This window comes from Thalassophryne amazonica, chromosome 4 (genome assembly GCF_902500255.1).
Source record: "Thalassophryne amazonica chromosome 4, fThaAma1.1, whole genome shotgun sequence".
NCBI classification, from domain to species: Eukaryota; Metazoa; Chordata; class Actinopteri; order Batrachoidiformes; family Batrachoididae; genus Thalassophryne; species Thalassophryne amazonica.
In genome coordinates, this window is record NC_047106.1 from 69,141,131 (window position 1) to 69,166,245 (window position 25,115).

At 43.4% G+C, this 25,115-nt stretch overlaps 2 protein-coding genes across 2 annotated transcripts in view; both read right to left on the reverse strand.

Moving 5' to 3' along the window:
• LOC117508331 (lebercilin-like protein) overlaps positions 1 to 11,770 on the reverse strand; it is a 58,095-nt gene extending 46,325 nt beyond the window's left edge. Inside the window, exons 1-2 of the mRNA XM_034168067.1 lie at positions 11,272 to 11,770; positions 10,901 to 11,143 (exon numbers count right to left, since the gene is read on the reverse strand). Of these exons, the coding sequence (XP_034023958.1) occupies positions 10,901 to 11,143; positions 11,272 to 11,637 (609 nt within the window). The 5' untranslated portion in view covers positions 11,638 to 11,770. The remainder of the gene's footprint in view (positions 1 to 10,900; positions 11,144 to 11,271) is intronic.
• A 1,873-nt stretch (positions 11,771 to 13,643) lies between these two features.
• LOC117508941 (lebercilin-like protein) lies at positions 13,644 to 25,115 on the reverse strand. The gene is made up of 8 exons (XM_034168777.1): positions 24,532 to 25,115; positions 24,019 to 24,261; positions 23,057 to 23,194; positions 22,579 to 22,665; positions 20,260 to 20,353; positions 20,029 to 20,147; positions 19,794 to 19,868; positions 13,644 to 13,961 (listed from the first exon to the last, which is right to left on the reverse strand). The coding sequence occupies exons 1-8, from the start codon at positions 24,706 to 24,708 to the stop codon at positions 13,644 to 13,646; spliced, it is 1,251 nt and encodes a 416-aa protein (XP_034024668.1). The 5' UTR covers positions 24,709 to 25,115.

A 25,115-nucleotide genomic window follows, 5' to 3' on the forward strand; every position in this document is an offset into this window, starting at 1 on the left:
AGCACATGTAACAATTCAATATGAATATGTCTGCAGACAATTCAAACACAACACAGTTGTTATACTTGCAAAGACTGGCAGAATTATCTGAAATTTATTAGGAAAAAGCAGCATCAGTAAAGAAATGTTTATTCTTTAATTACTTCAATTTTCTGGGTTAAATCCTGTATCGTCTCTTTCAGGTTGCAGCTTTTCTTTTGCTCCTCTTTGGCCTTTCTTTTTCTCTTTCATTTTGGTGATTGAATGAGGCTTGGCACAACTCCAGATATTCTCCAGCTCCTGGTATAGAAAGAAAGAACTGAATATGGAGTAGTTTTTAAAGAGTTAGAGCATTTCACCACCCACAGGAAATTTTGCTGAGTAAAATTTACTGCTGGGATAGCATTGATCCCAGTCCAAATAGAGTGAATTATACTCTATCACAGAGCTAAATCAACTCAAAACAGTGTAACATCAACACTTATTGGAGTACAACCGCTTATTGAACAGATGGTGCCGCAGACGGAACGGTCCTCCGTCAGCCCAGCTTATCAGCCCCGGCTCACTGATATCACCTCATTACTGCTTAAAACTGCACTCCAGTCATCATCTGTCTCAGAGACAGATATCTGAAGCTTTTGTACAACAATCCTGTCTACATAAATTCAGCATTATTCCATTAATAAACGGAGGAAGCGATCAGAGCACGGCTGCACAAGCTGTTAGCTGATGCGTTCACTGCGTGTCGGACATTTCAATGCATACCCGTTTAAAGCCTTGTTTCTGCTTAAAACAGCCTTGTTTCTGCTTAAAGCTGACTTTAGAATGATCAAGAGGTTTTGCCTTGTCATCTGATGGTTAATAATCCCATTAATTCATTTGATCACTCTGGGTGCAGAGACTGTGTCACACGGGCGATTGGGTGTCACCATGACACATGCACAGTGGAGGCAGGGCGGACCAATTTAGGGGGCAGACCATTCAGTCGACAGCTGTCGAGTGATTCACTCTATGATAGAGTGTAATTTACTATATTTAGACTGGGATCCAATACTATTCCAGCAGAGTAAATTTTATCAGCAAAATTCCTGTGTATATCTTTGGCCATACCAGAATCCTCTTGTTCTTGCTGTCCAACTCTGCAGTGGCTTTGTCCAACTTGCGGATGAGCTCCTCCGTTCCAGCAGTGTATGATCCTGGTTGAGCTGGTCCAAGTGGTGCACGCTGTCCTTTGTTTTGAGCAACATGTTTTCTGAGGTCTGGAGCTGCTTGTCAGTTGACATGACAAGCGTGAACACCACGGATTATCTCCTTCAGACCCTGTGCCTTGTTTTCCTGCTTAGCAACTATCTGGGAATGGTGACAGTGCAGATATGATGTGAAAATAATGGCTTCAGTATTAATCAGAAGCTGAAGTCACTGAATGATCACTGTTTTATACTGTGTGTGGAGACCAAGTAGCTTTATAAATGTGTAAAGGAGTTTGTGATATATGCCTTCCATCTTTGGAAGGTGAGTATCCTCCACAAGGATTTGACACTAAGTATACTGTTTCAAGAAAGAAATGATTTAACTATGTAGCAAATTATTCAAATCTGGCACCACAGCGAGATACAAACCTGCACATGGCTGCCTTCTGAGTATTGAAAATACTGCAGGGCCGCCATGTGGCGCTGCTGCACCTTCACCAGCAATTTGTTTTCAGTCCCAGTGTCACTCAGTTGCTTCTGTAGATCCCGAACCTGGTTTTTGAGCTCCTTGACGGATGTCAACTCAGCACACTGGATTCGCAGCATGAATAGAGGTAACCAGACCACAGCAATGTGATTTAAAGTTTTGCTTGTGGACACCTAGTGTTTTTATAGCAAAACAAGAGAAAATGATATGTGATAACAGGAGTATTGCTGCTGTTTGCATTAAAATCTAAATTTCATACAAATGTAGTCATTGAAACTAAAAATGCCTTTTTTTTCCTGTTAGCAAGCCTTTATCTTTTCCATTCATCTGACGATTGGTCATCTGAGGTGTTGGTTGAAAGAAAGTGTGTCTGGCCTATACATTCAGATGAGTGATGACTTTGAGACCCAAAGGGCCGTATGGAAAAAGTGTGTGAGAGTCAGTGCTGTAGCTCATAACATCTATACTATAATCCTGATCGCCAGCATCCACTGGCCCAGACAAGACTTCCTTACAGGCTTTTCAGCTGTGAGGAAAAAACAAGTTATTTGATAATAATCTTCAATAGCAAGAAGAAGTCTACGTCTATCACGATACTGAGGAAGCCATCAGATTTTGGTCAGATTGTTGAAAATTCTACACTCAGAAACAAAAGACTGCTTTATTCATTTATTCATTTTCTATACTCAACTCCAATTAAGGGTCACCGGTGGAGAGAAAAGAAAAAGAAAAAAAATTAGTAGTTTGAAATCAGTAAAAGTTTTATCGTCATTGTTGCCAGAAACGTCCTGTCTGAACTACAGATCTGTAAATGATTGACAAATATGATGTAGCAAAAACACAAAAAGTCAAATTGTCAACCCTTGATGATGTCAGACAACAATTTTTTTCATGTCTCTTTATATGGTGTGCTACCATGGAGAAGTTTCATTGAAATCCACCAGCTGCATTACAGGGAGAGGGTGATTCATACCCCCCCCCCCTTTTTTTTTTTCTTTTCTTTTTTTTTTACAGGAGTTTAACAGAGCATAACTGTTAGTACAATGATAATGAAATCCTCTTATCTGTGATAATATAAATGTTAGGCATAATAACCAGTCGTACACAGCACCAATTTACTAGTTAATCTTTCATGACCACGCAGCAGCGAAGGTGATTGACTGCAATCTGCCATCCTACAGGACCTGTACACCTCCAGGGCCCTGAGGTGAGGAAGGAAGATTGTGGCCGATCTGTTGTGTGGGCCGCTGAATAGGAGGTACTGCTGGCCCACCACCACCAGATGGCGCCCTGCTTGGAGTGCGGGCTCCAGCACGAGAGGGCGGTCGGAGCCGCTGGAGGTGACAGTTGTCATCTATCAACACCAGCTGTCACCAGACCGGACTGCAACTCCACCTCCTCGCCGAGAAATCTTCTACCATAAGGTAATTTTCTCTGCTGACTTAAATTCAAGTATTAGTCTGATCTCTTTTTGCAGCCGTTTTCGTGGGACGGATACCCTGTCTGGGAGTTGGCGTTTGGTGTGGACTGCGACGGCTTCGCCTCACACCCCACCCAGATAAGTGGTTATCTCAGGAGCTGCACGAGTGTGTGATTGGAGGTGGAGGTTCTCCCTCCTTAACTTAACACAGACTGTGGGATTACTGAGTGTGCGGACTCACATCATCCAGAACTGTTTCTGTTTTCTGCCAGCAGTACCGGGTCTGACTGCTGAAGACAGTGGCCACCTGGGGCGCGGGGCTTGGTGGCTCCGGTGTTCTTCAGGTCCGTTGGTGGTGAGGCTTGTGTGGGTTCCGGCTTTTCTCTCACCGGACGTCTCCTATCTTCGAGCCTGCCACACGTCACCTTTTGTTGGATTGATATAACACATAATTGTATCTGTCTGTATTACGTTGTGCACCTTCACAACATTAAATTGTTACTTTTTGGCTATTCCATTGTCCCTTCATTAACGCCCCTGTTGTGGGTCCGTGTCACGACACTTCCCCAACAGGATTTCTCGGCCAGCGTCATGGATCCCGAGGGGCGTCAACTCGAGCCTGAACGGCCAATGGAAGAGCAAGGTGCACAGGCACCAGCAGGAGGCGTGTTAGGGGAGCTGCAGCAACTACTGACCGCTTTCACTGCTCGGTTGGATCTGGTCACCGAGCAGAACGTTATCCTCAATCGGAGGATGGAGGCTCTCACCGCCAGGGTGGAGGCGCGCGATCAAGGCGCTGCTGCAGCACCTCCTCCTGCTGGTCCTTTGTCAGACACAAACGTTCCACTGGTCGTTCAACGACCCCCCCCACCATCCCCTGAAGCATACATAAGCCCTCCGGAGCCGTACGGAGGTTGTGTTGAGACGTGCGCGGACTTCTTGATGCAGTGTTCGCTCGTCTTTGCACAGCGTCCCGTCATGTACGCGTCAGACGCTAGCCGGGTGGCTTATGTCATCAATTTGCTTCGAGGAGAGGCACGCGCCTGGGCTACGGCGCTCTGGGAGCAGAACTCATGGCTCCTAACATCATACGCTGGGTTTGTAAGGGAGTTCAAACAGGTTTTTGATCATCCCAACAGAGGCGAGACTGCTTCGAGCGTGCTACTGTCAATGCGACAGGGGCGCCGGTGCAGCCGAGTATGCAGTCAACTTCCGCATCGCGGCTGCGAGGTCGGCTGGAATACCGTTGCACTCCGCGCCGCCTTCAAAACGGACTGTCTCCGGTCCTGAAGGAGCACCTGCTGGCTAAGGAGGAACCGCGGGATTTTGACGGGCTTGTCGACCTGGTTATACGCTTAGACAACCGGTTAGAGGAACACCGTCGGGAGCAGGGCGGGGGGCGTGACCAGGCACGGGCCGTCCCTCTTCCTTCCGGGTCCGAAAGGGTGCCGTCGTCCCCACGCTCCACAGCCAGAGGGGCCCGTGTGGCTACAGCTCCCCCTGCTGACGAAGCTATGGACACGAGCAGGGCCAAAATGAAATCAAAGGACAGACAAGGGAGGCGGCCCGCGGGGAGGTTTTTCTGTGGGTCTAACAGTCATATACAGAGGAACTGTCAATCAATCAATCAATTTTTTTATATAGCGCCAAATCACAACAAACAGTTGCCCCAAGGCGCTTTATATTATAAGGCAAGGCCATACAATAATTATGTAAAACCCCAACGGTCAAAACGACCCCCTGTGAGCAAGCATGTGGCTACAGTGGGAAGGAAAAACTCCCTTTTAACAGGAAGAAACCTCCAGCAGAACCAGGCCAGGGAGAGGGCAGTCCTCTGCCTCCCATTCTACTCTTACAAACCCTAGGAACTACAAGTGAGCCTGCAGTCTGAGAGCGAAGCGCTCTATTGGGGTGATATGGTACTACGAGGTCCCTAAGATAAGATGGGACCTGATTATTCAAAACCTTATAAGTAAGAAGAAGAATTTTAAATTCTATTCTAGAATTAACAGGAAGCCAATGAAGAGAGGCCAATAGGGTGAGATATGCTCTCTCCTTCTAGTCCCGTCAGTACTCTAGCTGCAGCATTTTGAATTAACTGAAGGCTTTTTAGGGAACTTTTAGGACAACCTGATAATAATGAATTACAATAGTCCAGCCTAGAGGAAATAAATGCATGAATTAGTTTTCAGCATCACTCTGAGACAAGACTTTTATGATTTTAGAGATATTGCGTAAATGCAAAAAAGCAGTCCTACATATTTGTTTAATATGCACTTTGAATGACATATCCTGATCAAAAATGACTCCAAGATTTCTCACAGTATTACTAGAGCTCAGGGTAATGCCATCCAGAGTAAGGATCTGGTTAGACACCATGTTTCTAAGATTTGTGGGGCCAAGTACAATAACTTCAGTTTATCTGAGTTTAAAAGCAGGAAATTAGAGGTCATCCATGTCTTTATGTCTGTAAGACAATCCTGCAGTTTAGCTAATTGGTGTGTGTCCTCTGGCTTCATGGATAGATAAAGCTGGGTATCATCTGCGTAACAATGAAAATTTAAGCAATACCGTCTAATAATACTGCCTAAGGGAAGCATGTATAAAGTGAATAAAATTGGTCCTAGCACAGAACCTTGTGGGACTCCATAATTAACTTTAGTCTGTGAAGAAGATTCCCCATTTACATGAACAAATTGTAATCTATTAGACAAATATGATTCAAACCACCGCAACGCAGTGCCTTTAATACCTATGGCATGCTCTAATATCTGTAATAAAATTTTATGGTCAACAGTATCAAAAGCAGCACTGAGGTCTAACAGAACAAGCACAGAGATGAGTCCACTGTCCGAGGCCATAAGAAGATCATTTGTAACCTTCACTAATGCTGTTTCTGTACTATGATAAATTCTAAAACCTGACTGAAACTCTTCAAATAGACCATTCCTCTGCAGATGATGATCAGTTAGCTGTTTTACAACTACCCTTTCAAGAATTTTTGAGAGAAAAGGAAGGTTGGAGATTGGCCTATAATTAGCTAAGATAGCTGGGTCAAGTGATGGCTTTTAAGTAATGGTTTAATTACTGCCACCTTAAAAGCCCGTGGTACATAGCCAACTAACAAAGATAGATTGATCATATTTAAGATCAAAGCATTAAATAATGGTAGGGCTTCCTTGAGCAGCCTGGTAGAATGGGTTCTAATAACATGTTGATGGTTTGGATGAAGTAACTAATGAAAATAACTCAGACAGAACAATCTGGAGAGAAAGAGTCTAACCAAATACCGGCATCACTGAAAGCAGCCAAAGATAACGATACTTCTTTGGGATGGTTATGAGTAATTTTTTTCTAATAGTTAAAATTTTGGTTAGCAAAGAAGTCATGAAGTCATTACTAGTTAAAGTTAAGGAATACTTCAGCTCAATAGAGCTCTGACTCTTTGTCAGCCTGGCTACAGTGCTGAAAAGAACCTGGGGTTGTTCTTATTTTCTTCAATAGTGATGAGTAGAAAGATGTCCTACGCTTTACGGAGGGCTTTTTTATAGAGCAACAGACCTTTTTCCAGGCTAAATGAAGATCTTCTAAATTAGTTGAGACGCCATTTCCTCTCCAACTACGGGTTATCTGCTTAAGCTACGAGTTTTGTGAGTTATACCACGGAGTCAGGCACTTCTGATTTAAAGCTCTCTTTTTCAGAGGAGCTACAGCATCCAAAGTTGTCTTCAATGAGGATGTAAAACTATTGACGAGATACTCTATCTCACTTACAGAGTTTAGGTAGCTACTCTGCACTGTGTTGGTATATGGCATTAGAGAACATAAAGAAGGAATCATATCCTTAAACCTAGTTACAGCGCTTTCTGAAAGACTTCTAGTGTAATGAAACTTATTCCCCACTGCTGGGTAGTCCATCAGAGTAAATGTAAATGTTATTAAGAAATGATCAGACAGAAGGGAGTTTTCAGGGAATACTGTTTAAGTCTTCTATTTCCATACCATAAGTCAGAACAAGATCTAAGATATGATTAAAGTGGTGGGTGGACTCATTTACTTTTTGAGCAAAGCCAATAGAGTCTAATAATAGATAAATGCAGTGTTGAGGCTGTCATTCTCAGCATCTGTGTGGATGTTAAAATCGCCCACTATAATTATCTTATTGAGCTAAGCACTAAGTCAGACAAAAGGTCTGAAAATTCACAGAGAACTCACAGTAACGACCAGGTGGACGATAGATAATAAACAAATAAACTGGTTTTTGGGACTTCCAATTGGATGGACAAGACTAAGAGTCAAGCTTTCAAATGAATTAAAGCTCTGTCTGGGTTTTGATTAATTAATAAGCTGGAATGGAAGATTGCTGCTAATCCTCCGCCCCGGCCCATGCTACGAGCATTCTGACAGTTAGTGTGACTCGGGGGTGTTGACTCATTTAAACTAACATATTCATCCTGCTGTAACCAGGTTTCTGTAAGGCAGAATAAATCAATATGTTGATCAATTATTATATCATTTACAACAGGGACTTAGAAGAGAGAGACCTAATGTTAATAGACCACATTTAACTGTTTTAGTCTGTGGTGCAGTTGAAGGTGCTATATTATTTTTCTTTTTGAATTTTTATGCTTAAATAGATTTTTGCTGGTTATTGGTAGTCTGGGAGAAGGCACCGTCTCTACGGGGATGGGGTAATGAGGGGATGGCAGGGGGAGAGAAGCTGCAGAGAGGTGTGTAAGACTACAACTCTGCTTCCTGGTCCCAACCCTGGATAGTCACGGTTTGGAGGATTTAAGAAAATTGGCCAGATTTCTAGAAATGAGAGCTGCTCCATCCAAAGTGGGATGGATGCCGTCTCTCCTAACAAGACCAGGTTTTCCCCAGAAGCTTTGCCAATTATCTATGAAGCCCACCTCATTTTTTGGACACCACTCAGACAGCCAGCAATTCAAGGAGAACATGCGGCTAAACATGTCACCCCCGGTCTGATTGGGGAGGGGCCCAGAGAAAAACTGAACTGTCCCAAACGGTCAAACTACAACGCCCGTCCTTAGAAACTGGCTAAGGGTGGGCCATAACACGCACGCGGGGGAACCCCGAAAATCAGCACGAATCCCAGTCACAATCCTTTTTGAGGATTTAACCCTTCACGCCCCAGCAACTTATGACACGGGGTCAGAAGGGAAATCTGCTGGACAGCAGATGGGCAAAGGAAGTAGGGTCCCTCTGGTGGCTCTGCCTTCCCCTGTGAAGGTACGAGCACTAGATGGCACTCTTCTTCCATTAATCCACACACCAGACACAGCCAGTGACTTTGGTGGTGTCTGGGAATCACAGGGAGGAGATAGTGTTTTTTTGTAACACCTTCTACCTCCCGAGTGATTTTGGGTTTTCCATGGGTGTTGAAACACAATCCCCGGATTGATTGGCCGTCTGGGGTTGTGACGCAGTGGAGCGAAACCGCCACCGGGAGTGTTTAGGATCCTCGGTTCCACCCGGTGAGATAGCTAAGGAGGAGGTCAAAGTCCCGCCCAATCTGACGGCGGTGCCATGTGAGTACCACGATCTTGCTGACGTCTTCAGCAAAGATCTGGCACTCGCCCTTCCCCCGCACGACCGTATGATTGTGCCATCGATTTGATTCCGGGCGCTGAGTACCCGTCCAGCAGGCTGTACAACCTCTCACGTCCGGAACGCGAATCAGTGGAGACCTACAATCCGGGACTCGTTAACTGCCGGGTTGATCCGGAACTCCACCTCCACGATGGGTGCTGGTTTCTTTTTTTGTGGGTAAAAAGGACGGCGGACTCCGTCCGTGCATCGATTACAGAGGGCTGAACGATATTACGGTTCGCAAACTGATACCCGTTACTCTGTTGGATTCGGTGTTCACGCCCCTGCATGGAGCCCAAATATTACTAAACTTGATCTTAGGAATGCGTACCACCTCGTTCGGATCCGGAAGGGAGACGAGTGGAAGACGGCATTTTAACACCCCCTTAGGTCACTTTGAGCACCTGGTCATGCCGTTCGGCCTCACAAACGCCCCTGCAACGTTCCAAGCTTTGGTTAATGACGTCTTGCGGGACTTCCTGCACCGGTTCGTCTTCGTGTATCTAGATGACGTCCTCATCTTTTCTCCGGACCCTGAGACTCATGTCAAGCATGTACGTCAGGTCCTACAGCGGTTGTTGGGAGAACGGCTGTTTGTGAAGGGCGAGAAGTGCGAGTTCCACCGCACTTCTGTGTCCTTCCTGGGGTTCATAATCTCCTCCAACTCCGTCGCCCCTGATCCGGCCAAGGTTGCGGCGGTGAGAGACTGGCCCCACCCAACAAGCCGTAGGAAACTGCAACAGTTCCTCGGCTTTTGCAAATTTCTACAGGAGGTTCATTAAGGGCTACAGTCAGGTAGTTAGCCCCCTGACAGCCCTGACCTCCACTAAAGTCCCCTTCACCTGGTCGGATCGGTGCAAAGCCGCGTTTAGGGAGTTGAAACGCCGGTTCTCGACTGCGCCAGTTCTGGTGCAGCCCGATCCTACTCGCCAGTTCACAGTGGAAGTGGATGCCTCTGACTCAGGGATAGGAGCCGTGCTGTCCCAGAGCGGGGAGTCCGATAAGGTCCTCCACCCTTGTGCCTATTTTTCCCGCAGGTTGACCCCGGCTGAGAGGAATTATGACGTCGGCAATCGGGAACTCTTGGCGGTGAAGGAGGCTCTTGAAGAGTGGAGACACCTGTTGGAGGGAGCGACGGTGCCCTTCACGGTTTTCATGGACCATCGGAACCTGGAGTACATCTGGACCGCCAAGCGGTTGAACCCCAGGCAAGCCCGCTGGTCACTGTTCTTCGGGCGCTTTGACTTCCAGATTACATACCGCCCCGGGACCAAGAACCAACAGTCGGAGGCACTGTCCCGGGTGCATGAAGAGGAAGCCAGGGCCGAGCTGTCAGACCCCCCAGAAACCATCATTCCCGAGTCCACTGTCGTGGCCACCCTCACCTGGGACGTGGAGAAGACGTGGGTCCCTTCATTAACGCCCCCTGTTGTGGGTCCGTGTCACGACACTTCCCCAACAGGATCCCTCTCACCCAAGACACAAACTTTTTGTTACCCTCCCCTCTGGCAGACGGCTGAGGTCCATCAGGACTAAAACCTCAAGACACAAAAACAGCTTCTTTCTATCTGCAGCTACACTAATAAATAATGCCAGAGACCCCATTTACCCTGCTACCCCCACCCCTCCAACTCCCACAAAGTACAGACTGGTCATCCCTGTACTGTTCATCTGCATGCCTGCACAGCCCCATTCCAGTATATCTGTTTGACAGTAAACTTAGTTTTGCCTATTTGCCTATTTGACTCCTTTACTTCTTACAGAAGTATTTTTTTTCCATTTCTTTTTACTGTTGTTTATGCACCTATTACTTCTTACTTCTTCTTAATTCCTTATATTTGAGAACTTGGCAATAAATTTGATTCTGATTCTGCATATGTATTGGCATTGCCAAACACCTCTGTCCAGTGATTTCATGACTCCATAACCTCTTCCCTGACATCTTTAAATCTCAAAAGCTGAGGACCTTGAGACATATAATTTTGATCTGGTTTATGAAAAAATACTTGATACAAAGAGTTGACAAACAATTCTGACTTGGGAGACTGTGCATGGCTGTGAAGTCTAGCATTACTTACAGCATGGCTAAATCTGCCTCATAACTACAGCGATGAATGATGGTAAACATAGTAACTACAACATGGTTGTAGCAGGACTAATTATAATAAACCTATTTGTGTGGAAGTGTGCAAATCGAACTTTAGCGCTTACCAAAATCCTCTTGTTCTTCATGTCCACCTCAGCAGTGACTTTCTCCAGTTTGCAAGTGAGTTTTTCTCTTTCCAGAAAGTTGTGATCCTGGTTGAGCTGCTCCAAATGCTGCAGACTGTCTTGTGCTTTGTGTAATGTGTCTTTTGCACTTTGGAGCTCCCTTGCAACTTTGTCCCGGCTCATATGAGCCTCATGAAGCAACTCATTCAGGGCCCGTGACTCGTTTTCATGCTGGGCGAGAGTCTGAGAGTGTGACAGAACAGATATAACGGCAAACATCTGAAGATGAGCTAATTTGATGATCACTATTAGATGGTACAAGAGCAGATCAAAAATTGGCTTTTAAAATGTGCTGCCACAGAGATACAAACCTGTGGAAGGATTTCCTCCAATTCTTGGAAGTGTTGCAGTGCGACCGCACAGCGATGGTTCACCCTCTCCAGTTGTTTGTTTTTATTCCTGGCTTCACTCAGTTGGTTCTGCAGATAGCACACCTGGTTTTTGAGTTCCTTCATGTTACTTGGCTCAGCACACTGGGTTCTTGGATTGATCACAGGTGTGTTCAGAGGGTGGCAGCATGCTTTTTTGTTTGTCTTCTGCTTTTGGAAACCTGTTGCTTTTTGAACAAAATGGGAGATAATTAGCACTTCACGCATGGATAAAGAATCACGGTGGGCAATGTTCAGAACATATCTAATAAATAATATGAAATGCCTTTTTTTGAGTTCTCTGGGCATGAACTTTGCTGCTCCTCCGGTAATGGGTCACTCTGGGATCCATCAGCCATGGAAACAGACCGAATGGAGGAAACAGAGGTGTCACTGATATCATCACAATCATCCTTCTGATCAGCCTCCTGCATCTTGGACATGACTTTTTTTTTTATAGAATTCTGAGTTCTGAGGAAAGACAGATTGTTAAAAAAAGACACTACAGAGCATTCACCCACTGCAAATTCATTAGAATTATTGTTTGTCTTTTGGCTGCCCGGTTGTTAGGGTCATCACAATGGATCCAGTACAGATCTGCATTGGGATGTGGCACGTTTTACACCCCTGACATTCCTAGTGGTCACCCAGCCAAGTATCAGGACCTACTCTGCTTCACTTGTGGGATCTGACGGGATCAGGTACACAAAGCAAAATGAATTAACTGGAATCATTACATTAAATTTATTACATTAAATTCTTGTTGACCCAACATGCAAAACAACATGTAAAATATTTGAAGTGGGGTGGAGGGGAAGATATTACTTTCGGTCCTGTATGTGAGCAAAGGAACTTGAAATGCTTTATCCCAAATTCTGAACAGAATTTATTTGGATCAAACTTGGTGAAATGACTGAAGGTCAGCCAAGGAATAAATGATCTGATTGTTTAAAGTTACTAGCCACTGTCAAATTATTGGCCCATTGCTTAGTACATAGAGGATATTAGAATGGGTATTTCTAAGAATTAAAAAAGATACACCAATAGATAATATGAAATACAAATAGAAATTCATGTATCACCTTTGTACTGGTCACATAACCTTTGAATTTGATGTGGTGTACTACAATACAGAGTTGCATTGACAAACGGTACACTACTGCGCACACAAGAAGCCTTATTATGTTAACCTTGTTCATAAGTGATGCTTCAGCTTGGAGGCATCAGGATTATACCAACACACAGTGGAAACATGTTTTGGGGTCAGACAAATCAGTATGGCAGATCTTTGTTGGAAGAAATGGGTGGCAACAAGTCCAAAAGCCAAGGTCTGTCATAGTATGGGGTTGTGACAGTGCCCTTGGCAAAGGTAATTCCATGATGGCAGCATTAATGCTGAAAAGTACATTGAGATTTAAGAACATTTGTATGGTACTTCATGATGACATCTTTTCTAAGGACGTCCATGGTTTTTTTTCAACAAGACAATGCAAAAGCACATTCTACACACATTACAAAGGCGTGGCTGTGAAAGAAGTGCATATGGGTACTGGACTGACCTGCCTATGTCCTAACTTTTTTTTTTTTTTTTAAATGTGCTGCATACCTTAAATACTGTAATGGATGTATATTGATAAATGAAATGAAGATAACCAGGTAAAATATTAAATATCTTGGGTTTGTACGGTCTGCAATGAAATAAAAGTAAAAATACATGAAGAATCACATTTTCCCCCTCAGTTTAAATTGTTTAAGCACGCAGCTAGAACATATCAAAACATGTAAAGTGACAAGGTGTGAAAACTTTGTGAATGAACATTATTCTGGTGATTATGTTTGTATAATAACATTATCATGAGTTTGTTTTGCCCTGTGATAAACTGGCATCCTGTCCAGGGTGTAGCCTGCCTCTTCCATTATGACTGCTGGGATCTTAAGTGGAGTAAGTGGGTATAGAAAATGAATGAATGAATGAGTATGTTTTGATGATACATTATTTTAGCAATCAATTGCTTTTGAACCATTTAAGGAACCTTTCAATAAAACAACAAAAACAAAAATTTTGAACTTTCATTTTACAAATGAATATTGACAATAACAGATTAGACATTTATTGAAAAAACTCAAACAGTATGACCACACATGTCAAACTCTCATATATAACTGTAATAATAATAAATATTTCAACAAAGCAATTCATCAACTAAAATGAGAAATTCACAGTTCACTTACTTCATTGAAACCTCCAACACTGGTAGCTTCCCCATGTATAATAGCTGTATATTATCTGAATAACACACATATAATTGAAGTTTTTATCCCTCAGTTTGGACTTTCTGTGCCTTTGGCTTCTTAACCGAAGTCTCTACCATAACATCTCTGGTGCAGGGCGTCCAATTCTCACTGCAGTAAGCAGGTCTGCCATTGTGTAGGTTTTCAATTGTTTGTTTGAAAATGTATTTGCGATAGATTCTGGGAAATCTATGACCAATGTGGCACATGTGGTGTGTTTCCTCAACGTTTTCTTCATTACAGCTTCCTTCAGGTTGATCTTCTGGGTTCTCTTCACAGCCATCATTTTTCTCACTGATGTCTGAAAAGAAATTCATAATTATAATGTAATAATGTAGACACTGTACATGACTGTATGAAGGTGAGAAAAAGGTAAAAGTCAGAGGATTTCAACCTTGACTCATGACCCTATTTTAAAGTGTGAGATTTTTCATAAACAAACCAGCTGTTAGAAATTGTGTGATACACAGTACACTATTTTATCAAATTACTTAAAGAATAAATTTACTTTTTGAGGATCAAGCCTCTGGGTGCTGTACTCACCTTTGTTCACTGATATGTTTGCAAGAAATCTTGTTTTAAAAATTAGCTTGTGAAGAAATGGATGAGAATGACAGGGGCAGCCATCACAAGAGTTTTATATATATATATATATATATATATGGGCAATTCTACGGTAACGGAATTATAGTCTGAGCTAATCTGTCATGGTTAGATGCCGTATGTCCAGATTTTGCTGCTGTTGTAATTCCGTTACCATGGAATTGCCCATATATATATATATATATATATATATATATATATATATATATATATATATATATATAAATGAGAGAGAGAGAGAGAAAGAGAGAGAGAGAGAAACTTCTCTTGTTTTTCCATCTGATTCAAGCACTTAAAGTGCTTTACAGCAATGCTTCAAATTCACACACACCAATATAACAGGGCTGCAATCCAAAGCCCGTAACTGTACGTTGGTAGCAATTTGTTCAAGGGCACCTTAATGATTCTCCAATCTGTTAAGAAAATTGAACCTATGACCCTGTGATTATAAGCTCACTTTTCCAACCTTTGGGCCACCATGTCCCCATATGCTTGAAATAGCAGTGAAATAATAACAGCAACCTACTTTGTAATTGTCAGTACATTGGAACAACAACGTCTGAGCAAATATGACCAGCTAGATGTATTTTCCTGGTATACCTGTTTATATCCACCATGCCTTAGACATTCATGCAAGTCACTTTGTTTTGTGCTGATGATGTGTTGAACTCGGCAATGACATTCTTGTCTTTGGGTCCTCAACCTCTGAGTCAAGAGACACCTGGGAAGAGCTTTTGCAGTCACAAAGTCACTGGACAGATGTGCTTGGCGATGTTGGTACCTTTGCTGGAGAATGAAGGTCCAACTCTATGTTCAAGGGCAGAAGCTTGAACAGCAGGAGGAGCGTGTATTGACTCTGAGCACCGGCGTTTGTGAACTCATTAAAGGTCAAGACCAGCTCATGTCTGCTCTGAGTTCATAAGTCAGTCGCCTCACTGAAAGGTTTGACAGGAGCACACCCACCACAGCAACGCCGGCGTCGGCAGTGTCCACGTCATCAGATGTGTCTACCGTGAGTTTTTTCCATGACAGAGACGCAGATTTTTGTAGTCAGCTCTCCCGCCTGGAGTATTTTTCCGGGGAATCAGGTGACTTGAAGCTGTTTCTCATGCAGTGTGAGCTGCATTTTGAGCTCCAGTCAGCAGCTTTTTCGTCTGATCGTGCCAAAATTGCTTTCTTTATCTCCCAACTGTCAGGTTGCGCCGCTGTATGGGCCACGGCAGAGTGGGGATGCCAGACAGACACCTGTTCTACCTGCACAGTTTCACCAAAGCATTTGAGCAGGTTTTTCAGCACATGTCCCTGGGGCGAGAGGCTGCAAGGTTGTTATTGACTGTCAGGCAAGGTTCATGGCAGGTGGCTGATTATGCCATTGACTTCTGCACCCTCGCCGCCAAATGTGAGTGGACCACGGCAGCAATAACTGACATTTTTTTTCAAGAACTCTCTCATCAAATCAAGGACCAGCTTGCCGCGGTTGATTTACCAGAGGATGTGGATTCCATGATCGCGTTTGCTATCAGAGTGGACCGAAGGCTGATGGAACGACACCAGGAAATGGGCTCCAGCCACGATTGTGGAGCTTGCACAGTGAGGAGACAACATTCAAGCGGGGATCCGTCATCACGGATGACCACACCCACAGTCCCGCCCTCTCACCAGAGGAACCAATGCAGCTGGGACACACCCGGTTGATGGCTGAGGAACGTCTTCGGTGTCAGCAAGATGGGAGGTGCTTCGCTTCTCTTATGGACTGCTTGGGCACCTGGTTTCGTGCTGCTCATCCCGCGGTGCACGTTCACAACCACCATCCTCCATGAGGGTGAGTCAGAAAATTATTAACTCTGGGAATGAAACCAACCAAGTTAAAGCCACAATCACGTGATGGTTCTTCAGAGAACATATTGTTCATAGACTCTGGATCTGACGAAAATCTTCTGCATCTGTCTGTTGCCAGGAATTTGAGCCTCGACTACCATGCCCCTGGAGATGAATGCTGTGGATGGTAGTGTTTTGAGGCAAGTGTCCCTCTGCTAGCAGCCGGTGCAGCTGACATTCCCTGATGGGCATACCAAGCCACTTTTCACATTTTTGGTAAAATGACCCATTCTGTTATTTTGGGCCAGCCATGGTTACAGAGACACTGTCCAAATATTGATAGATCCAATCTTGGGATCCGTCCTGCCAGTCCGCATGTGGGCTCCAACCTAAAAAAATCCCACAGATCCCGGCTAATCCTGATTTATTATAAGTTCCTGCCTGTTATCATGATTTAGCCGCAGTATTCAGTAGGACCAAGGCTGAGTCCCTCCCTCCACATCGACCTTGAGATTGTGCAATAGACTTATTACCTGGAGCTACACCTCCCCTAGAGCCAAGCTTTATTCTCTCTCCGGACCTGAAAAAAGGATAAAACTTTACATTCATGCATTGACTACTGAGGACTGAATGACATTACGGTCAAGAACAGATACCTCCTCCCGTTACTGGCGTCTGCTTTTGAACCACTAGAGGGAGCCAAAATATTTACTAAGCTGGACCTACGAAACAACAACCATTTGGCTAGAATACGTGATGAGTGGAAGACAGTGTTTAACATGCCCACCGGCCATTATGAATATCTCGTCATGCCATTTGGTCTCACAAATGCTCCTGCTACTTTTCAGAACCTTGCCAATGATGTACTTTGTGATATACTTAACTACTTTATATTTGTATACCTAGATGACATACTGATCTTCTCCCCCGATGAAGAGACTCACACACGTTTGGTCAGTCCTACAGTGGTTACTGCAAAATCAGCTGTATGTGAAGGCAGAGAAATGCGAGTTTCACAAATCCTCAGTATCTTTTCTGGGGTTTGTGCTGTCTGAGGTGAGGTCAGGATGGATTCTACCAAGGGGAATGCAGTTGCAGATTGGACCACGCTCCGCAGCCACAGGGAAGTGCAACAGTTTCTGAGTTTTACTAACTTCTATTGAAAGTTTGTTCATAATTTCAACACATTAGCATCCCCCTTACATAACAGAGCCTTCAGCTTTCAGGCTCCTCTCCTGTGGAACCAGCTCTCAATTCAGATCAGGGAGACAGACACCCTCTCTACTTTTAAGATTAGGCTTAAAACTTTCCTTTTTGCTAAAGCTTATAGTTAGGGCTGGATCAGGTGATCCTGAACCATCCCTTAGTTATGCTGCAATAGACTTAGATTGCTGGGGGGGTTCCCATGATGCACTGAGTGTTTCTTTCTCTTTTTGCTCTGTATGCACCACTCTGCATTTAATCATTAGTGATTGATCTCTGCTCCCCTCCACAGCATGTCTTTTTCCTGATTCTCTCCCTCAGCCCCAACCAGTTCCAGCAGAAGACTGCCCCTCCCTGAGCCTGGTTCTGCTAGAGGTTTCTTCCTGTTAAAAGGGAGTTTTTCCTTCCCACTGTCGCCACATGCTTGCTCACAGGGAGTCGTTTTGACCGTTGGGGTTTTTACGTAATTATTGTATGGCCTTGCCTTACAATATAAAGCGCCTTGGGGCAACTGTTTGTTGTGATTTGGCGCTATATAAATAAAATTGATTGATTGATTGATTGATTGATTGATTGATTGATTGATTGATTGATAACCTTACTTCTCCTCACAGATCATTTGTTTGGACGCAGGAGTGTGAGACAGCCTTTCCGGCCCTGAAACAACAGTTTTCGAAAGCTCCGGTACTGCTCCTCCTGGATCCTAGCCGGCAGTTCGTGGTCGAGGTAGACGCCTCTGACATTGGGATCGGGGCCGTGTTTTCACAAGTGAGCCCCGTAGATGGTAAACTGCAACCCTGTGCTTTCATCTCTAAAAAGCTGTTTTCAGCTGAATGAAATTATGCAATTGGAGACCGCGAGCTGCTGGCCGTTAAGGTGGCCCTGGAGGAGTGGCACCACTGGCTAGATGGGGTCCAGACCCCCTTTTTGGTCTGGACAGATCACAAGAATCCGGAATATTTATGTTCTGCAAAATTTCTCAATGCCAGGCAGGCCCGTTGGGCTTTGTTTTTTAGCTGCTTTAATTTAGTACTCTGTTACAGGCCTGGGTCTAAAAACACTAAGCCTGATTCTCTTTCCCGCTCATTTGGCTCTGATGTGAACCTAAACCAGTTTTGCCTGAAAAGTGTTTTGTCTCAGTTCTCACTCTTGACATTGAAACTAAGCTGCTGCTGGGGCTCTTGCGCCCCCTGGTGATTGTCTGCAGGGTAAAATGTTTGTAGTGCATTCACTGAGAGGGGAGGTGATCGAGTGAGCACACTCCAACAAGTTATCATGTCACCCCGGTATAAACAAGACTGCAGTGGTGCAGCAACGGTTTTGGTGGCCACGTATGAGGGAATATATCTGCAGTTATGTTAATGCCTGTCAAACATGTGCCATGTATAAGTCAAGTACCCACAGGCCCTCTGGTTTGTTAGCTCTTCTCCCCGTGCCTCATCGGCCTTGGTCACATATCTCTGTGGACTTTGTTACTGGTCTTCCGGTGTTGCACGGCAACACAGTAATTTTAACTGTTGTATACCGTCTTTCCAAGATGGCACACTTTATTCCTATGCCAAAGTTACCCTCAGCCAAGGAGATGGCAGAGGCACTGTCTAATCATGTTTTTATATATCACGGTTTTCCATAGGACATCGTATCTGACTGTGGACAACAGTTTGTGTCACGATTCTGGGCTGAATTTTGTTGCCTATTTGGACTGCCTGTTAGCCTGTCCTCCGGTCATCACCCCCATCCAACGATCAGTCAGAACAGATTAATCAGGAATTTGAAAAGGCACTGCACATAATGTCAGCTCAACATCCAACCACCTGGTCAGAACAGTTACTCTGGGTAGAATGGGCACACCATCTTACCATCTTCGTCCACTGGGTTCTCACCGTTCCACAGTGTCCATGGTTTTCAACCTTCCTTCTTCCCATCCACAAATTCTGACCCCCCGGTCCCATCTGCCTTGGCCCTGGTGGAGAGATGCAGAAAGACCTGGGAGTGAGCCCACCAGACCCTCATCAAATCGCTGGCCATTTACAAGTCTGCTGCGGATCGTAGGAGGACTCTGGCTCCCGCCTACTGTTCTGGTCAAAAGGTGTGGTTGTCCACTAGGCATTTGCCACTGTGGGTGGAATCAAGGGAACTCGCTCCCAGGTATGTTTCCAAGGTTGTCCATCCTGTGGCTGTATGTCTTAGGCTCCCCAGGGCCATGCGAGTCCGTCCAACGTTTCATGTAAGCCAAATCAAGCCTGTGAGGACCTGCACTCTTTGACCTCTGGCTGTTCCCCCACCTCCCTCCCGGTTTGTGGATGGGGGGTCCTGTCTTCACTGTTCACCGCCTTCTATCCTCTTGTCATCTGGGCGGGGGGATCCAGTATCTGGTAGACTGGCTGGGGTATGGGTGGGAGGAGCATAATTACGCATGCATGAAGTGAACTTGTCCTATTTTTTGTACTATTTGCTGTCTTGATGGCAAACAACTTCTTCAAACAACTTTTCCTATGAGAACTGTTGGCGTGTTATATGTATAAAATGGCAGTCTTATGCTCACCTACAAATGTGTCATTATTATCTTCTGTGCTCATCTTCTCTGGAACATCTGCTTCTGGATATTCAACCACCAAAGGCTCCTGTGTGGAACAATAATGGGGAAAAATTATATGCAGATTCTGTAATTATAAAAGCTGAAATGTTTTATAAATATTCAGACTTCTTGATTCTCATGAATGCATATCCTTTATACTGAGATTTCGCTGTAATTAGAAACTTTATGTTTTCAAAGTGTGACACCTGGCATTGCTGTTCCTCTGTTTGCCCTTCCAGTTCCTCTTCAACATACATATACTCCTTTTCAATGCAAACTTCATCAGTCTGTTCTTCTGGGTCCTCCTCTGATTGCTCAGTGTTATCTAATTAGAATTTGTTTGTTTTTACTGCTTTGCAATCACACCAACATTTATCCACCATTTAGCACATGTATATTATACTGAACAATAAACTGTGTGGAAGTTAACAGCTCACCTGAAGGTGTCTGTGTATTATTTTGGTGGCTGTTGTCATCTGAGCTGTCATTTTCCAAAACCTCTGTGATTGTATTTTCATTAACAATGGATTTCTGTGTGGGACAGCAATCATAAAATCAGAAATTAGAGGCAGGCTGTTTAAATGTAAATAGTAATATGTCCAATAACGTCTGTGAACACGGCTTTGTTTCCCAAAGACCATCTTAAACCTAAAATGTTGAGATGAGATGAGATTTATTGTCATTGTCATTACACGAGTGCAACAACAACAAAATTACTTTCACACTCCAATTACCTCAGACAAAATACAGAAATTAATCCACAATTATTACTAGTTGAACGTAATAATGGCACACCTCACAATTAAAGACAACACATACACATTTGACATTGTTTATGTGCACTAAACTTGAAGAAGTCCGTCATCCGAATTGAGGCAAAGTGGGTGAAGGCTGCAGCAGGAGGGACTGCACCGCCCAGCTTGGGAAGTTGAAGGCTGCAGCAATAAAAACTGCACTACCTCCAGGGTGGCAGGGAGGAAGCCAGGGTGAGGGGAGTGGAGAGACACAAGGTGTGTGTGTGTGTGTGTGGGGGGGGGGGTAAATAGGGATGGAGGGAGGGAGACAAGTGCGGATGAGTTTAGTTTGTGTCAGTTTCTGTCTGTGTGCGTAAAGTCTGACATTGCTAGGCAACAGCAGGCTGGGGGTGGGGGGTAGATAGATAAGAAGGGGGAGCCAAATTCCTTCACCAACGCCATAGATCCTTCTGGGGAAGAGCAGGGCATTTGACCTTCAGGAGCCGAAAGGCTGCCATGTTGATGTTAGGCAGAGAGATACAGAATTCCATTTACTGCACCTCTGACCATCAAGAGTCCAAATTTATGAAGAATATTCTCCGGTCCTCAGCAGCACATTCCTTTGCAACACAGTGATGTGCTCCAAGATGGTATCCATTTTGCATTTGAGTTTAAGAGTTAACGCAGTCTGAGATTGCTGCCTTGCCCAACTCATTAATCATGATGAAGAGATGAGGGGATGAGATTTTGGTAGCAGCCGTCCTGCTAATGTTTGTAGAATTGCTCTTATGAAGCTTCTCACATTTTTTTATACGTAATTTTGCATCTGTACACCACTTCAGTGGAGGTGACATGAAATTAAGTCCAAAACATATTCAGTGACTTGGAAATGCTCATGTATCCATCCCCTGACCTGCCTGAAGAAAACTGGCTGCAACAATCCTGTGACCTTGAGGCAGTCTGAGTCCATGGACATTTTTAAGTCAAGACTCAAAACCTATTTTTATTCTCTTTCTTATGAATAGTTTTTATTTTTATTTGTTTTATTCTTTTACTTCTGTTTTTATTTATGTATTTGAATTTTTTTAATTCATTTTTAATTATTTATTACATTTTATGTTGACTTGTTTTATGTAAGGTGCCTTGAGACAGCTTTTACTGTGATTTGGTGCATTATAAGCTAATTAATTTAAATTAAATTAAATTAATTAAATTAAACAATGATCATTTGTGTGAACAATAATCCTGATATATAGTTTGATCAAATATTTATGGAATGTAACATAAGCAATAATTCCTAAACACATAAGGTAATATTTTTGTAGAGCTCCTTGAATTAAAGCTGAATGTGTACACTAAAACACATCTTTAGCTCCATTGTGATGGTGCACAGAGGCAAAACTACAAAAAAAATAGGCGCTGTCCAAATTACATATGGACCTGCCTGTATGACAGCAGACCACACATAAACGTCTGCTGTCATGATTAATTATTTAAAGTGGATCACACATTTTTGTTGTCACTGTTATATCAGCTCCACCCTCTCCCAACATCTGACAGTATTTTAAATGATCAGCACCACATGAATCTGTATTCCAGCACCACGGACAGCTCACCTTTCAAAGCTCTTAACAGCATACGTGTGCAGGCTTGTCTGCCTGACAAGCTGCTTTGGGACATGTGTGTCAATAAAACTGAAGACATTCTTGGAAGTAATTTTACACATTACTCTTAATAGCACTCATTTTCAGGAAAAACAGCACAGATCAGTGTAGAAATCCATGGAATGGATGTGTGTGAATCCTGTAAAAGCACGAGTTCTTCTTGCAAACATTTTATTGTGTAGTTTAACATTTTATTGTGTAGTTTGGTGAAACACTCACCTCACCTCACCTCACACTCACCTCTTTTTCAGGAGAGCCTGATTCAGCCACCTTGTTTTCTCTCTCTGAACATCAAAAGTAACATTGCTCATTGACAAAAAACAAAACAAAAAAATGATTTAAATAATGTAAACTGAGCCAGTTTCCTCTGTATACCTTTCTTGTTGCATTCATTTTGTAATCTGTGATAGTAAATATTTAGCTTTGCCAGTTCTTTCTCTGCATCCTGTAAAAGGATAAATAGAAAATTTACACAGAGCCTCAGATGTTGCATTTTAAAGCAGAGCATAAGTGATGAAAAAACAAGAGGCTATTGTGACTGTCAGATGCCACAACACTCCCAAATTCAAACAACATTAGCAAATGCAAAAAGGTTTGCAAAAACAAAAACAAACATCATCAATTCAGTAACACATTGTTGCATTAAATAGTATTTTGCAAATTTAAAAAAAATGGTTGAAATATAATTGAAAGCACATGTAACAATTCAATATGAATATGTCTGCAGACAATTCAAACACAACACAGTTGTTATACTTGCAAAGACTGGCAGAATTATCTGAAATTTATTAGGAAAAAGCAGCATCAGTAAAGAAATGTTTATTTCTTTAACTTACTTCAATTTTCTGGGTTAAATCCTGTATCGTCTCTTTCAGGTTGCAGCTTTTCTTTTGCTCCTCTTTGGCCTTTCTTTTTTCTCTTTCATTTTGGTGATTGAATGAGGCTTGGCACAACTCCAGATTATTCTCCAGCTCCTGGTATAGAAAGAAAGAACTGAATATGGAGTAGTTTTTAAAGAGTTAGAGCATTTCACCACCTACACAGGAAATTTTGCTGAGTAAAATTTACTCTGCTGGGATAGCATTTGATCCCAGTCCAAATAGAGTGAATTATACTCTATCACAGAGCTAAATCAACTCAAAACAGTGTAACATCAACACTTATTGGAGTACAACCGCTTATTGAACAGATGGTGCCGCAGACTGAACGGTCCTCCGTCAGCCCAGCTTATCAGCCCCGGCTCACTGATATCACCTCATTACTGCTTAAAACTGCACTCCAGTCATCATCTGTCTCAGAGACAGATATCTGAAGCTTTTGTACAACAATCCTGTCTACATAAATTCAGCATTATTCCATAATAATAAACGGAGGAAGCGATCAGAGCACGGCTGCACAAGCTGTTAGCTGATGCGTTCACTGCGTGTCGGACATTTCAATGCATACCCGTTTAAAGCCTTGTTTCTGCTTAAAACAGCCTTGTTTCTGCTTAAAGCTGACTTTAGAATGATTCAAGAGGTTTTGCCTTGTCATCTGATGGTTAATAATCCCATTAATTCATTTGATCACTCTGGGTGCAGAGACTGTGTCACACGGGCGATTGGGTGTCACCATGACACATGCACAGTGGAGGCAGGGCGGACCAATGTTTAGGGGGCAGACCATTCAGTCGACAGCTGTCGAGTTGATTCACTCTATGATAGAGTGTAATTTACTATATTTAGACTGGGATCCAATACTATTCCAGCAGAGTAAATTTTACTCAGCAAAATTTCCTGTGTATATCTTTTGGCCATACCAGAATCCTCTTGTTCTTGCTGTCCAACTCTGCAGTGGCTTTGTCCAACTTGCGGATGAGCTCCTCCGTCTCCAGCAGTGTATGATCCTGGTTGAGCTGGTCCAAGTGGTGCACGCTGTCCTTTGTTTTGAGCAACATGTTTTCTGAGGTCTGGAGCTGCTTTGTCAGTTTGACATGACAAGCGTGAACACCACGGATTATCTCCTTCAGACCCTGTGCCTTGTTTTCCTGCTTAGCAACTATCTGGGAATGGTGACAGTGCAGATATGATGTGAAAATAATGGCTTCAGTATTAATCAGAAGCTGAAGTCACTGAATGATCACTGTTTTATACTGTGTGTGGAGACCAAGTAGCTTTATAAATGTGTAAAGGAGTTTGTGATATAATGCCTTCCATCTTTGGAAGGTGAGTATCCTCCACAAGGATTTGACACTAAGTATACTGTTTCAAGAAAGAAATGATTTAACTATGTAGCAAATTATTCAAATCTGGCACCACAGCGAGATACAAACCTGCACATGGCTGCCTTCTGAGTATTGAAAATACTGCAGGGCCGCCATGTGGCGCTGCTGCACCTTCACCAGCAATTTGTTTTCAGTCCCAGTGTCACTCAGTTGCTTCTGTAGATCCCGAACCTGGTTTTTGAGCTCCTTGACGGATGTCAACTCAGCACACTGGATTCGCAGCATGAATAGAGGTAACCAGACCACAGCAATGTGATTTAAAGTTTTGCTTGTGGACACCTAGTGTTTTTATAGCAAAACAAGAGAAAATGATATGTGATAACAGGAGTATTTGCTGCTGTTTGCATTAAAATCTAAATTTCATACAAATGTAGTCATTGAAACTAAAAATGCCTTTTTTTTTCCTGTTAGCAAGCCTTTATCTTTTCCATTCATCTGACGATTGGTCATCTGAGGTGTTGGTTGAAAGAAAGTGTGTCTGGCCTATACATTCAGATGAGTGATGACTTTGAGACCCAAAGGGCCGTATGGAAAAAGACTGTGTGTGAGAGTCAGTGCTGTAGCTCATAACATCTATACTATAATCCTGATCGCCAGCATCCACTGGCCCAGACAAGACTTCCTTACAGGCT

What these genes read in the sequence shown, in the direction of transcription:
- LOC117508941 (XM_034168777.1), bottom strand. Translation starts at nt 24,708, where the DNA reads ATGCTGCGAATCCAGTGTGCTGAGTTGACATCCGTCAAGGAGCTCAAA. An exon ending in TAATACACAGACACCTTCAG is followed by an intron (nt 20,148 to 20,259) that starts GTGAGCTGTTAA and finishes AATTCTAATTAG; the next exon opens with ATAACACTGAGCAATCAGAG. An exon ending in CAGAGGAACAGCAATGCCAG is followed by an intron (nt 19,869 to 20,028) that starts GTGTCACACTTT and finishes TGTTCCACACAG; the next exon opens with GAGCCTTTGGTGGTTGAATA.